General features: G+C 41.8%; 2 protein-coding genes across 2 annotated transcripts in view; both read right to left on the reverse strand.

Annotated features, from left to right (window-relative positions):
• The window catches only part of ANTXR1 (ANTXR cell adhesion molecule 1), a 93,889-nt gene extending 89,800 nt beyond the window's left edge, over positions 1 to 4,089 (reverse strand). The window contains exon 1 of the mRNA XM_425758.8: positions 3,735 to 4,089. Coding sequence (XP_425758.5) covers positions 3,735 to 3,886 — 152 coding nt within the window. The 5' untranslated portion in view covers positions 3,887 to 4,089. The remainder of the gene's footprint in view (positions 1 to 3,734) is intronic.
• A 5,243-nt stretch (positions 4,090 to 9,332) lies between these two features.
• LOC101751070 (gastrokine-1) lies at positions 9,333 to 13,622 on the reverse strand. Its single transcript, XM_046903498.1, has 6 exons — positions 13,578 to 13,622; positions 12,900 to 12,956; positions 12,386 to 12,547; positions 11,849 to 11,959; positions 10,299 to 10,452; positions 9,333 to 9,599 (listed from the first exon to the last, which is right to left on the reverse strand). Exons 1-6 carry the CDS (start codon positions 13,587 to 13,589, stop codon positions 9,508 to 9,510), a joined length of 588 nt encoding a protein of 195 aa, XP_046759454.1. The 5' UTR covers positions 13,590 to 13,622; the 3' UTR covers positions 9,333 to 9,507.
• Positions 13,623 to 15,035: the final 1,413 nt, after the last annotated feature.

Here is a 15,035-nt window from a genome sequence, read left to right on the forward strand (position 1 = left end):
AGCAACCGCGGACCATTCTATGATTCCATAGTTATTCTGACATCAAACAGTAAAGCGCAGAGTGCAGCTCCCACCCACCACTTGTACTAAGAAATAGAATTATAGAATCATAGAATAATTAAGGTTGGAAAAGACCTCTAAAATAATCTAGTCCAACTGTCCACCTTCCATCAATATTGCCTACTAAATCATGCCCCTCAGTACCACATCCCCAAGGTTCTGGAACACCTCCAGGGGCAGTGACTCCACCACTTCCCTGGGCAGTCTGCTCCAATGCTTGGCTGCTCTTTTGGAGAAGTAGTTTTTCCTAATACCCAACCTAAACCTCTCCTAGGACAACTTGCAGCCATTCCCTCCCATTCTTACTTGCTTCACTGTGCCTGTTAGACCTGTTAGAGTCAAGTTTTCTCTCAGGCATGGGCCATGCAGCTATTTACACATGGAACAGTAAAGAGCATAGGAAATAATACCTTTGACATACAGTGGATACAGCACTGTCTGACTACTTCTTCATTCTTAATTAAGACCGTATCTCATGGATCTGGTAGGGGGCAACCAGCCCATCATAGAGGCTGGAACCAGATAATCTTCTGGTCCCTTCTAACCCCTCAGTTGAGTTAGAAGGCCTCCTTCTAACTCAACCATTCCATGATTCTATGATCTTCAAGGCCCTTTCCAAGCCATCCATTCCATTATTCTACGTTCTGCCATTTGTTTCTCCACCATTCAGTATACAGGAGGCTCAGACCACGACCAAAACCACTCAGCACTGCAATAAAGCACGCAGAAACACAAAAGGATGTGCCACATAGGACCAGCTGACTTAACAAGACAAATAGGCTTTACCTTCCACAATTCCAGGTTCATCTTAGAATCACAGAATCATTAAGGTTGGAAAGATCACTAAGGTCATCTAAGATCACTTTGGTATGGTTAGGAGAGATGCTCAGTACTCTATATGACTACATCATGTGTAATATCAAAGTAGCAAATATCAGATAACTGTACTCTAAATATCTTATAGCTTCAGCTGCAACACCCCCTACCCACACCATTAATTATTTTTTACAATCATAGTCAAAGGAAAATGGATTAATCCAGTCTTCACTTGTGATCACAAGTCCCTCATTGAACTTGTTGCCAGGCAGCTGAGAACATCAAGTTGGGTGTTTGAGTGTGCAACACTGCTTCAACCCTTTCAAGCTGCCCAGAGAGAAGTGGTGGATGCCCATCCCTGGAGACACTCAAGGTCAGGCTGGATGGGGCTCCAAGCACTTGATCAAGTTGTGGGTGTCCCTGTTCATTGCAGAGTTATTCAACCAGATGGCCTTTAAGGTCTTTTCCAACTCAAACGATGCTGTAATTCAATGCTTACTTCCAAGAGGAGCGCTCACACAGTTTAGGAAGCGACTGTGAAGACTTAATGAAAGCAAGCAAGTGTACACAGAGATTAAAGATGCTCTGGTAACCCAGCAGTACAAGAGCCAGCACTGTGACAAGGACAGCATACAGGGTGCTAAATGGATTTCAGTAGTCTCTAAATCTGGCCAGGCTCTGAGGCAAAGGGTCAGGAGAGGGTTCCAGCACTGGTGAGTTCCAGCGCTGTTTACTGTTGTTCTATCCTCCTCTGATCCCAGAAAGTTGCTTAATATTTTAATGGCTTTCTTCCACCACTGCCATTAATGCTTCATGTTTCAAAATCTAAATCTGCTGCAGGATCTTTACCACCAAAGCTCACATGATTTTTAAAGCAATTTCTAATAGAAACAGCAAGATGCACACTGGATCTATCATGCTTATTTCACAGTTTGCCTGAAGGTCCCTGTAATCATTCAGGACTTCAGCAACATCTTTGAAGACAGACAAAAAAAGCAGAAAAAGCAGACAACCCAAGATAAATAAGAATGCTGATGACTGAGAGCTCAAGGAACTTTAAGGTCCCTTCCAACCTAAGCCATTCTATGATTCTGAAGAACAAAATATAGTTGTAAAGAAAAAGATGGGATCACCTCCTGCACCACTCTAAGTCTCTCCTTGGCTACCTCAAAGGCTACACAATGCAGTACACAAAATACAGCACACACCAGCAGGTGAACACCACTGACTCCTCCAAATTCCACTGGGGACCAACGCAATTTTAAACACCAATGGGGTTTGTATTAAATCCAGTTAATTTCTGCACCAAAAATAGGAAGCCTACAACCGTTCAAGCAGGATTTTTTTGATACCTCCATATATGCACTGAGTACCTTGAGCCTGTGTACTTTAAGTTTGTGCCAAGCTTTGTATTTCCACATAAATTTCCTTGAGCAAGCCTAGGAAGTAATTCCTTTAGTAAGAGGACAGCACAGAGCTTGAAATAATAGCTCAGAGCTATTACAGGGCACATCCATCAGATTGGATAAAACCTTCAATTCTGCCCCAACCTTCAGGAGAACTCAGTTTGCAAAAGCTGTCAGCAGTGCAAATCATGCTTTGTTTTTCAGGTGAAGCAATAGAAGCTGTAGATGTCCCTCGTCATTGCAGGGGGTTTGGACTGGATGGTCCTTTAGGGTCCCTTCCAACTGAAATGAATTATTCCAGTTAACAGCAGAATGGCCAAAGCAACACAATGCAATAGACGAGAGGATCTTTCCACTGAATGAAATAAAACAGAAATAAAATAATTCCCCTTGGAGCATTAGGACAGCTGGCACAATAACATACCCAGCTCACTCATCTCAGCCTTACATTTTACCCAGTATTTTGCAATAAAGCGTTATGTAATTCCAAGTCATTTATACAAATGGAATGTGGCTGCTACTGCAAAACACTCCGAGGATCAGACAGAGAGCTCCTGGCAACTCAGAATACTTTCCTATCTCTTAAATTTATGGTTAAAAATGCCAGTGCTATGGCTCTGGCACTTACATGCTCCAATATTTCCAAGCTTGAGATTCAAAATAACTATTCTTAATTAAGGAATTTAGCAAAATCATTTTAATCAGTACTTTTAACACTTCTGTTTAGTTTGTTGCATTGCTTCAATGGGATGCCTTCCAAGGCTCAGCTCTTATCTATTTCACGTTGCCCCTAATAGGCACAGTTACTGCATCCAGATCAGAATTAGTGATGAAGAAGTGAGTGGGCAGTTATCTCCAGCACAAACAGTCAGGCAGTCAAAATATGCGTTTGATTAACAGGAACAAAGAAAATGTGACTCAGCCTGGAGAAAAATAAAGTTTGCTTTTAAATAAAGCCATCTCACTTTTTTTTATTCCATCAGAATGGCCCAAATCGGAACCTTTTAAAGCAGGCTGCCACATCTCAGAGCCTTGGCTTTACCTGCTTGGACAAGGACACATGGGCAGCAGCAGATCTCCAGGCAGGAGAGCATTTTCTGCTCCTTTTCAGCTCCAGAATTAATTCTGCAGTACCATCTCCCCAGAGCGCCTCAGCTATCACTGCTGGGGAAACCAATGTGAATGGGGTCCTACTCTTCACCCCAAACACAGGGCCAAGTATAGAGGAAAGGTTTGATACCAACCACAGCAACGTTTATATACCCATTTGATTTTCAAAGCACGCTAGCATTATATGCTACACCCACCAAAGTTATCACCACCACAATAGAGCTCTGCAGCCCCTTGGGGACACAGCGACTTCTCCAAAACCAAAGAAAACCCCAGCATATGGCGCTTCAGTTCACACCAAGAGAAAGACTGCATTGAAATAGAAAGATAGAACCGACTTACTTGTCCAGAATGAAGTACAAATCAAACCCTCCGTAGCAGGCAGGACCCCCGTTCTCTCTCTTCCCACTGTGCCCATCACACACCAGCAGAAAAGTCGCAAAGAAGAAACACTTGAAGCCAAATCTGGAGATGCTTTGCTTTGCAATGGCCATTATATCCAGAGAAGATGAGAGAGGGGAAAAAAAAAAAAAAAGTCTTCTTCCTTTAATCTCCTTTATTTCACAGCCTTCTCCCCAAAAGCCATTCAAATACCCTTGGAATGTATAGACAGGTATTTTACTCCTTAAAACTCCACTCGCAACAGTTGTCCTCAGGAATTGCAAGGCTTCCCCCCTTGTTTCCCTTGCACTTCTGTTTCTTGGTTTCGGATTTCAAGATGCACAATACTGTATTTCACTTTTTTTTTTTTTAAAGGGACTTTGACCCTCACTCTCCCTTACTTTGAAAATACCACCGTGGCTTCCCAACGGGAGCAAAGAGATCTTGCTTTATTGCAGACTTCAGCAAAGACGGGGAGGGTTTGACCCAACCCCACCCCCCCACCACCTTTAATTATTATTGTTGTTATTAAAGATGTTCAGTTTTATATTCCCTTGCTAAAAAAAAAAAAAAGGAAAAAAGAAAAGCAGCTCAGAGAATGCCACCTACTGGTGAAAGCTCAATGTAACTGGAGTCTCTGGATGGAAAAGACATCATCTGCGCATTGAGTGCACGTAGGGCAGGCTACAAGCTTTGGGGTAGGAATGTATAAGCAGATTGCTGACAACACTCACACAGCATTGTGCAGAGTCTTTTCACCCAATGCCAATATCTGAGTTAGAGGCATAAAGACTTAAAACCCGGAGCAATGTAGCAAAAGTCAGAGAGAAACCCCAACTGCATTCATTCTTGGTGCTTCCTCAGTTTTAAGAAATCCTGTGCCTATGACCATACTTCCCTCTGCTATCCTTAGCATGCTTGCTCCAGACACCAGGGGCTGAACCCTCCCTCTTCCTGCAGACCTTGCCAGGAAACTCATCTTCTCAGTCTTCTTCCAAAAACATCACAAAAACGCTGCGAGACAACTCAAAAAGAACACCATTCCCCATTCAGAGCACCCCTCAGAGCAGACAGGAGCTGCAGTAGAGGTCCCAAGAGCGGGAGCACCCATCCTTCCAACTCAAATGCTCTCAGGAGAAGAAGGAATTTTATTTCTTTTTTATTTCTTTTTATTGGAGATTCAAACCAGCTGGTCTTCAAGGTCCCTTCCAACCCAAGCCATTCTATGATTCCCTCTTATTTGTTTCTGACTGACACTGAAATGAACAAATAAGTAATTCAGAATAGAATAAAAATGCTTGCTCAAGAAAACAATTCTAGCCTGAACCTACCAGGAAGAAAGAATGGTGCAGGATATCAGGTTCCCTGTGTGGCTGTGCATTCAGGCTGACAGAAGGCCCCATAAAGCTTGGGAATAAACCAACAAGCAAGGCATCAGATGGAGAGGTGAAAACGTGAGGTGAAGTGCTGTGATTTGTGCTATGGCATCAATGTTGTTCAAGGCAAATTCTCCTCATGCACCCATCTTCAACAAGTGGCTTTTTGGTGCAAGGTGCTTCAATTGCACACAGCAGCTCAATGGTGAATTAAGCTCCAGCTGATGCTCTTAGCACTTGGGTATCTAAGTGATGTGGGAAATGACATCAGCTGGTTTTCTTGTCTTATTATCTATTCTGAAGCAGCTTGGAAGCTGGTTCTTCCAGTGGTAATAGGGGGTGCTGCTGAGGTGTCGCCCACCTGCATCAGCACTGGGTGGGTTTTGTGAGCACTCATGCAATGTGGTTTTAGAGGAGATGGGCTGGGTTCAGTTCCCTTTGGCTTACAAATGTCCAACTTCTACAGTGGCTAATGACTTCTGTCAAGATCTCAGTGTCCCTCTACTTTCCTGACAGTTTAGGAAGGTGTTGGAGCAGCCTGCATGGATAAGTGAGACTTAATGAATTGCTGACATTGGTATTATAATCACAAATACCTCATTGCTGCACAGGAATTACTTCTTTGTCTTCAGTGTAGACACTTGCCTTAACACAATTCAACTACTAACAAAACTGAGCTGAGGAGTCTGATGTGGTATAGGACAAGAGATCGCTCTGGGTAATGAGGGGTGTGCTTTTTCTTACACTGTATATCCTCTTAGGGACGTGGCTTAGTGAGCAATATTGGCGGGTATATTGGCGGTGGGACTAGAATCTTAATGACTCAATCATTCTATAACATACAATTCAAGGCTGACACCCAGTGGCCAAGAGCTTTTTCCTTGCTTGGATTGCTCTAACTTTTCAAATAGATCAAGATCCCCCTACTCTGTTGCTTTTATTTAGCCTAACTAACATACTGATGACTCACTAGAAACATATCTAACCCTGATTTGACCAAGTGAACATGCAAATAGCAACAGTGAAATACTGTTTGTTTAAATCAATTCTAGCTTTCTCTGCAGCTTGGCTTCCTCTGGTTTAAAGGAAGCAAATGCATGCCCAGCAGGAGGGAGCAAAGTTGCACAGAATGCACGATCCACATTTACTGACTACATTTCACATAATCCTGTGGGATTTAAAGCATTGGGTTTGCAATCTGGCTCACTCCTTTTCAAAGTGGCGTAAACGTGGAGCGTATGACCATCCTAATAAGAGCTGATGCTTCAGATGTACCCTCAGCTTCAGAATGGCACATTTTTTTGCAGCCAGAGTGCCTTTCAGACCACTCAATGCATTGTTGTCAAGTACTGTGTTGGAGGAGGCCCAGGGAGATGGAGGAGTCACCATCCCTGGAGATGTTCAAAGACCATGAAGATGCAGCACTGAGAGGCTTTGTAAGTGGGATGGGTTGGAATTGGTGATTAGAGATGTGTAATGATTTATGTGTACCTATTTATCATCATTCATGTCTCAGATTAGGATTCCAGACGTGGCAGGTCACCAAATGTCTTCTAATAAAAATACAGACTCTTCCTTCTTCCAATTCCCCTCCCCTCATCCCCTTTATGCCTTGCCCTTTTTTCCCCACTCACTTTGGGAATAGGGATTCTCAGTGCCTTCTGGAACTGCAGCTGGAGGTACAGCAGTAAAAATCATTTGTCAGAAGTTTGGAGCTGTTATTACAGTTGTCTCCATCCTGTCTCTAAGCAGGATTCATGCCAAACACAGTCTTCAGGAAGATGAGCTGTAAGTCTTAAATTGACCTTATGGGCTTTTGTCTGTCTAGATACTACTTTCTACTAAACCACCTGGATAGAAATGTTTTCTTTTCTCATTAGGTATTGATACAGAGCTTGAAAGAGGGTAATTCTCCCAATCTGTAATCATACCTAGGATTTCCCCAACCTAAGTGCAGCATCTTGCCCTTGGCTTTGTTCAGCCTTCCTATGTTCCTGGGGGCCAACTTCTCAAGGTTGACCAGGTCCCTTTTGATGGTGCCCCTCTCTTCTGTTATGGCAACTGCACCATTCAGTTTGGTGTCATCTGCAAACTTACTGAAGGTACACACAATGCTATATCTACATCGCTGATAAAGATGTTGAAGTGCACTGGTCTCAGGGATATCACCTGTGACCATCTCCACCTGGACATAGAACCATTGACCACAGCCCTCTGGCTGTGGCCATCCAACCAATTCCTTATCCACCAAGTTGTCCAGTTATCCACTGGATTATCATAGAATATCCAGAGTTAGAAGTGGTTTAAGCATCATCAAGTCCAACAGGATCACCCATTGTTCTATAGCAGCGCTTAGAGGCAGCTCTGAACATTCACCATGAGCCATTTTCTGCCATTAAACGTTACCTGCTGGTAGCCACAGACTCTGGACTGGGTGCTGAAACATTACAGCTCCTACTGAAGCACCAGTGTATTTATTTGAACCCTTGTCTTAAAGGTTCTGTATGTACATCGTGGGTGTATTTTTGTTGCTTGCTGAAAAGCTGCTTTGCTCTGTTATGTGGCTGAAGTTCCTTTTTCTTGCATTCATGCATGTTTGGCATTAAAACACATGCTGCTACTGAAGCTGCTTTCCAGTCCCTGCTGGAAAGGAAGCTAAATAGAGAAATACCAACCAGAAGGCAAAGTAGAGCATAACAACAGCTTAAAGACTTCCCTTAGGATGGAGGATTATGACTCAAAATGAAGTGTAAATCTCTCCTGAGCATTGATCCCTGCTTCTCTGTCACATTCAGCCTCATCCTGAGCAAAGTAAGAGCTGACTGCATGTAAAGGAATTAAGAAACTTGTGAAATGGCAAGAAGGAAGAAGATGAACAGCATCCACATTAGGATAGAAGTGTGCTAATCCAGATAGCTCAATGCCTTTTTCTGAGATACTCCTAAGTGAACTACATATTGTTATGCTATAGAAAGGGTGACAATGACAGCAGAGCAGCAAGGTCCCAGGATGCAGCAAGCGAGGATTTCCTCAAACACAACAGCTGTAGGCACAGAAATATAAGAATGAAGCTGCTTACCTTGAGAAGGCCAAAAGCATACAAGCATTTCCAGCAAGACTTTCTTGCCTCCACTGCCAACCCTTAAATGAGGGCTGGGAAGGGGGTGGATACTCAGATACATTGCATGCACCTGAGCTCCCCTGGGTTGGCCCTGCCTTCCCACCAGGTGTTCAATCACTGCTTCAAGCCCTGACTCAGCATTCCTGCTACACATATCCTCTCATACTGCTATAGAATAAAACCTGACATAAATCTGACATGCTGTCCCATGCCTTGGTTAATTCAGCAGAAATGTCTCTGTATTCTTGGCTTGATTCTTTTCAAATTTATTCTACTGCAAACCTGGAAATGCAGACCTGGGATAAGCTATCAGGAAAGCATAAAGGCTCTTTCTACATGGCCCTGGCAGCATCAGTGGAATAAATCTTTCATGTCCCTTTATAGTGTAGCATTAAGGAAGGGAAGCTAGGCTTGTTTTCTTGTATCTTCAAGGCTGAGTTAGAGCCTTTGGGAGAAAACATCCAGGAATCTTGCAATGCCTTATGTGGGTTAATATCCTGTTATATTATAGGGACTATAAATACATAAACTCCTAAATACATAAACAGTAGGTGCAGGGATGTGCATCCTGGGGAAGTTATATGGTTGTGGTCTGGGAGTGCTGGGATGAGATCAGGAAAGACAAGGCACAGCTGGAGCTCAGCTTGGTTAGGGATGTGGAGAATAGCAATCAGGGTTTCTACAGGTACACAAAACAGAAAAAGAAGTGACATCCCTTTTATGAGTGAGATAGGGGGGGTCCCAAAGGAACAAGCAGATGGAGTAGCTAAGCTGCTATCCATCATATTTGAAAAGAGGTTGCACTGAGGTGATGTCCCCAGTGACCGGGAAGGGGAAACGTAACATCCTTTTTTCGAGGAGAAAAAAGGAGGACATGGGGAGCTACAGATTGGTGCTGTTGAGCTACCCACCAGTGCAAAGCCACCATTTGTGATCCTGCCCATGGCAAGGGTTTTGGAAATAGAGGCTTTTCCAACCCAAACCATTCTATGGTTTGAAGTTCTTTATTTTTTGAAGCTTTCATTGAGCATAAAGAGTGTAGCAATGAGAAAACAGACACAGTTTATTCATGCTAAGAGTGTTTATTTGAAAGGTACTATCACCAACTGATCTCTTACAACATCTGAATCATGAAGAACAAAACTCTCAAAAGACATGATGTCAGGGAAGAATAGCATCAGGGATGGCTTTGTTCAGCTATCGGGCGTTGGTACTAGGTTCAAGAAAGGCTTGGTGCTCAAACTTTGCCAGCACGGCAGTATTCAATGCCCAAAAGATTCAGGACATCAAGTCTGTAGCATGCGTCTTGGTTGTAGAAAATCTGGTTTCCTAAAAGAAAGAAAAGAAATACCATGAGTTAATTCCCAAGATGGTACTGCAAGTCATCAAACTCTGATTATGGCACCAACAGCAAGACAGCTAATGATTTATACTTGTCTGCATAGCAATAGCTTGTGCTGTACCTCTGATTAAGGAATGTTTTGTTATAATTGTTGCTATAGGAATAATTTAAGTCTATGAGCGAAAGATTCTTCTGTAGTCAGCTGCATATTTAACTCAAACAAAGGAATGCAAACATGCTATTTAATAATCATTACATTTTATAGTAAAGGGGCACTATTATACCCTATATTGTTAGTTCATATTATTGTGTATTATACAGTAATGTATATATATCTAACAGGCCTTGTCAGGCTTTGTTGTTATCAAACAACCCTATAAAGTTTAGGCCACTGAACTCCTATGTCATGTAATCATTCTACCACTGAAGAAAAGAGTACGAAGCAGCTTGGCTTAATATTGGGAAAAGGATGTTCTTGGCTTCCAGGAGAGCCATTTAATGGTGGGATCCCTCAATAAACTGTCAGTAGTTGTACTGAAGAACAGTAACACAACATTCTTCGAATCCTGAGCCCTCCATACAAGTCCTGAAGTTGTGTCTACCTTCAGTGGTAGCAACAGAAATAATGTGCTGCCAAAGGAAACGAAATCACCTGCTTAGCTTATAATTCACATGGTCACACTTACCACCCTCCGGCTGTGACTCTTCGAAAGCAATGAAGGTTGGGAGTCCACTGCAGAGGGCGAAGATGTCGTTTCCATAAGTCCTGAGCTCACGAGCCTGTCTTCTGGAGACGACGTACCTGATGGACCTTGGGAGCACGCTTTCGCCTTTCACATTCTAAACATCAAATAACAGAATTTGGTGCCTTGATCCATTTAATTTGATGCACATTCCTATTTCTGAAGCAATGAGACTGTGCCTGCTGTTCTACTTAAAATGTACAAAAGAATTTCCTCAGTCACTTATAAGTCTCCCACCATAGAGGTAAGCAGGATGTAACTGGAAGACTGAAAGGAGAAGAAATCAATTCAATTTCCTAAAACTGGAACCAAGGGGAGCAATAGAAACAGTTGGCAAATGTATCTACATTAAAATAATTTGAAAGCAGTTCTTATGACCTTAAGAATTCTATTTTAATGGGATAAATTCTTTTAACTGTTCCAGAGTGCTTTGTTTTCACTGAATTTCAAACATATTTTCCTAGTTAAGTGATTTGTCTATTAGACAACATTTCTGGACACCTGTGTTTTCTCTCACAGCCTAGACTTTGTGCTGGTTTGTATTCATTATTCAGCTACAGCCACAGGACTCCTGTTCTAAATCATACCATTAATGTGGAGGCTGAGATGAATATTAGATGTTCAAAGAATTAAAGAGTTGTAGAATCATCAAGGTTCAAAATGATCACTAAAATAATCTAGTCCAACTATCAACCCATCACCACCATGCCCACTGAATCATAGAATCACTGAGGTTGGAAAAGACCACTAAGATCATCTAGTCCAACCATCCACCAACCCATGTTCTCTCATGCCCTAAAAAAGAATGGAAGTCCAACCAATTGCACCCAAAAATCAATGTTCCATAATGAAAAAGCAATTCTGTTCTAAAATGTCTCAGAGTTAGCTATTTCTGGACCTTGCTATCCAAAAATAATGCCACTAAAACAAATTGCTTCTTAGCAACCTCTGCCTTTTTTCAGAGAACAGGTAGATGAGGAGAGAGGGGGGAGAATGCATCTACCCTTTTTCCTTTGAAAAAGCACCATACCACTTCCAAAAACCTCTCAAGAAGGAGAAAACATTGTGTTAAGAAACAGCTTGATGAAGTCCAGGGTATAGACACATTTAGCCAGGATGACTAAGACTGATATATACTTCCAAAATTATGGTGGAATTTTATCAAAGGGTTCCTGGAAGTCCACTCAAATACATTTCCTTCTTGCTGGTAAGCAAGTTGAGATAAGCTTCAGAGGGCACAAAGATGCACCTTACTGAGAGCAAGACTGGAACTGTAGATAAAGGTGAATGGTTTTGCTCAAATCTGCAATATAACTACCCATTTCCCCTCCCATTCTTGCTTTTCAGATGCTGAAATATTTTATAACGACTTAGTTCTCAGACTTTAAATGGAGTCTGTGTCTATAAAAGGCTAATAAGCTGAACACTCATGCTATTACAGTCGTTAGCTGTTTTGGGAAAGTCTGGAAAGTAACTGCCCCTTTTTATCTTACGTTGGTCTGTTCAGCAAGGACAGCAATTGAGTCAAGAGCAGGCATCACGACTCTGTCCATTGGAGAAACATAGCAGACTCCCTCTCGTACAAGTTTGGTTGCAATGTAGCCCTGTAAAAAAAAGTTGGAATGCAAGAATTCAGCTTTTAAATCATGGAGATCTGTATTAAAAATCAAAATAATGAACATAGAGTGTTTCTACCCCCAAACTTAGACTTGATAAGAATAATTCTCTATTTTGGTCAGCTTTCATAGAATCTTAGAGTCATTAAAGTTGGAAAAGATCTCTAAGACGTCTACTCCAACCATCAACCCATCACCACCATGCCCACTTCCACAAGGTTGGAAGAAACCTCTAAGATCACCATATCCCACCATTGCTTCACCCCCACCGTGGGCACTAAGCCATGTCCCCAAGTGCCACATCTCCACGGTTCTTGAATACCTCCAGGGATGATGACTCCACCACCTCCCTGGGCTTTATAGGAGCTAGGCTCCTTGTCAATGTTCTGGAAAAACATGCTCCTTGCTACTCACAGTTCCATAGTTCCAAACAGTTGTCCATGCGTTCTCAGCCGAGTTTGCCTCAATAATTGCCACAAGAGCGTTTCTATTGACGGTCAGTGTTTGGAAGCCGAGGCCAACGTTGATGGTGATTGTCCTAGGGTATTGTCTCCTATTTACTTTCACATCCTGATACTAGCAAACAAAATTAACATTTTTAGACTTCCAAGTGGTAGCCAGTTGTCTCCCCAGAGATTTAGAGAATGAGTGCTGAAATATCATATGCTGGCTCATAAGGAGTGCCTTCAGTGACCACTGTATTGTCAAAATAACCAAAGAGTAAGATCATAGCATTCTGTAGTAGCTCTAAGAATAATTTTAATATATTCAATGAATAATCTTACAATGAATAATTTTACAGTGGTTGTCTTGTGGTTTTGTGCATGAAAAAGATTTGGATTCTTTTCCTCTAAAGAGAGGAGGAAAGTTGAGGAAGTAGGGAATGTAGAAGAAGAGCAGCAATGTACAACTTGGTCACTATACTCACTTGGAACTGAGAAAGAGCTGGAGTCAGCACAAGTCCAAGAAGGACGGTAGCAACAATCTGAAAGGAACATTGAAAGCATAAATATGTAACTGCAAATCTGGCTGACAGATTTTGTCATGAAAATCCTTATTCCTAATCTGATGTTGAGATGTACTCCTTGAATACCCATTGCTTGCATAGTGGTTTTACAATGGTCACCTGAAGTGACTCATCCTTGCTTTATGCTAGAATAACCCATACTGGCAATCTGCATTTCTAAGAGCAGGATCTGAAGTTGCTACAGAGATCAATCTACATAGATATTTTACAGGAGTGAGGAGAGAGAATTTAAATTTCCTCTGCACACGCCTCAGAAGAAAGTGGTTTGATCCATAGCATGGTGCTCCAGACTGCAAAAAGCCCATTGGCAAAAATGGGCACTGATCTAGGATTTGTGAGATTGAATAGTGTATAAATCAGCCTTTACAAAAATCCGTACCCCTTCATCTATTTAGGCTAATACAGTCTAAAATGCAACCCCAGAGGAGTGAAAACTCCCTGGAGAGTAACTTTTCACTATAAATGAGCAAAGGCATTTCCAAGGCATAAAGGCTAGAGCTTTGAGTTATGATATATAAGAAGTAAAAGGCAATAGCTTTGAATTTTGGTATAGAATAAGAAAGTAGCTTGCATACTCACAGTGAATTTCATCTTGACTGCAGAGCGGATGCAAGTGCAGATGGAACGAATGGGGCAAACCATCCACCTTATATACGCTGGTCTCAGGATCAGGTACAGAATGATTAAGTATGGAAAGAAAATTATCTAGTAATTTGTATCCGAGTCTTTGTGTCATTGGACATTATTTCCTGCCATAACTGTTTCATAAATGGAGGGGTTATACTTATGCAAATTCCGACCTGCCAGTTTGACAAAATTATCAGGTAAGAATCCATTTGCAGTGAAAGAGGAAATGTGCTTTGCGATAACTTTCTGATATATTTGCTGCCTAATTTTGAAAATTTACGTCAAAATGGAGACCAGAGATAATCTAAGGTCATAATAAAATATCCTTACATTAGGGAAAATACACATAGGTTAGGGCCTTTGCGCCCTCCAAAACATACTGGACTTCACCATAGAAACACAGCTCCACCAGAATGTACAACCCAAGTGCAACATTTCCACCAAAAATTGCTTTTCAGTAAAATTTCAGCTGAATTACAACATATGGGAATGCCTACGGGCTTCTCTATTATTGTAGGTAGCAACAACAGCTTTTTTCGCCTTGCCATGGCTTATCTTCCATAGTGAAGTAAAAGCTGATTGTGAAGAGGTGAAGATTCACACAGGGACTTTTTTAAATTATTAGTTTTACCCTCAAGTTGCTCAGTTTGATTTTGTGTGCAATCAGTGCAAGCCAGAGAATCACTGCAAGGAGTCTGAAATTGTCCAACTGCAGTTCAGTACATTTTGCAAAAAAATGAGGGAATTTCTTTTCTCTCTCAATCACCTCTAACCTGTGCTGTAAGAGCAATATTAGATTAAATTGTTGCACAACTGAGGCAAGTCTGCACATCCCAGGGGGCTTTTTTGAAGCCACTCTCACAATTAGGTTCTCCCAGTGCCCTGGGTTCTATTCTGTTTAATAGATTATTTGATGGCTTTTTAAATTATACTCAAGTCATGATTTTGAAACTTTTCCCCACTTGAAAAAAGACGTATGTTCAACTGAATCTTCATATTATGCCTGCTGTGTGATGGGAGAAAAACAGAACTGCAGGGATGGGATCAGGAAAACCAAGGCACAGATGGAGTTGAACTTGTCAAGGGACGTGAAAAATAATAACATGGAGTTCTTTAGATATGTTGGTCAGAAGAGACAGGCAAGGGATAGTGTAGTCCCTCTGATAAATGAGGAGGGAGAACTGACTTGTTGCCTGACCCACCTGGTGGCCTTCTATGATGGAGCGATGGTGTTGATGGACAAAGGGAAGGCAACTGATGTCATCTACCTGGACTTGTGCAAGGCCTTTGACATACATAGTCCACACCACATTCTCATCTCTAAATTGCAGAAATATAGATTTGAAGGCTAGACTGTTAGGTGGATAAAGAGTTGGTTGGATGGTCACAGCCAGAGAGCTGTGGTCAATG

This window comes from Gallus gallus, chromosome 22 (genome assembly GCF_016699485.2).
Source record: "Gallus gallus isolate bGalGal1 chromosome 22, bGalGal1.mat.broiler.GRCg7b, whole genome shotgun sequence".
NCBI lineage: Eukaryota > Metazoa > Chordata > Aves > Galliformes > Phasianidae > Gallus > Gallus gallus.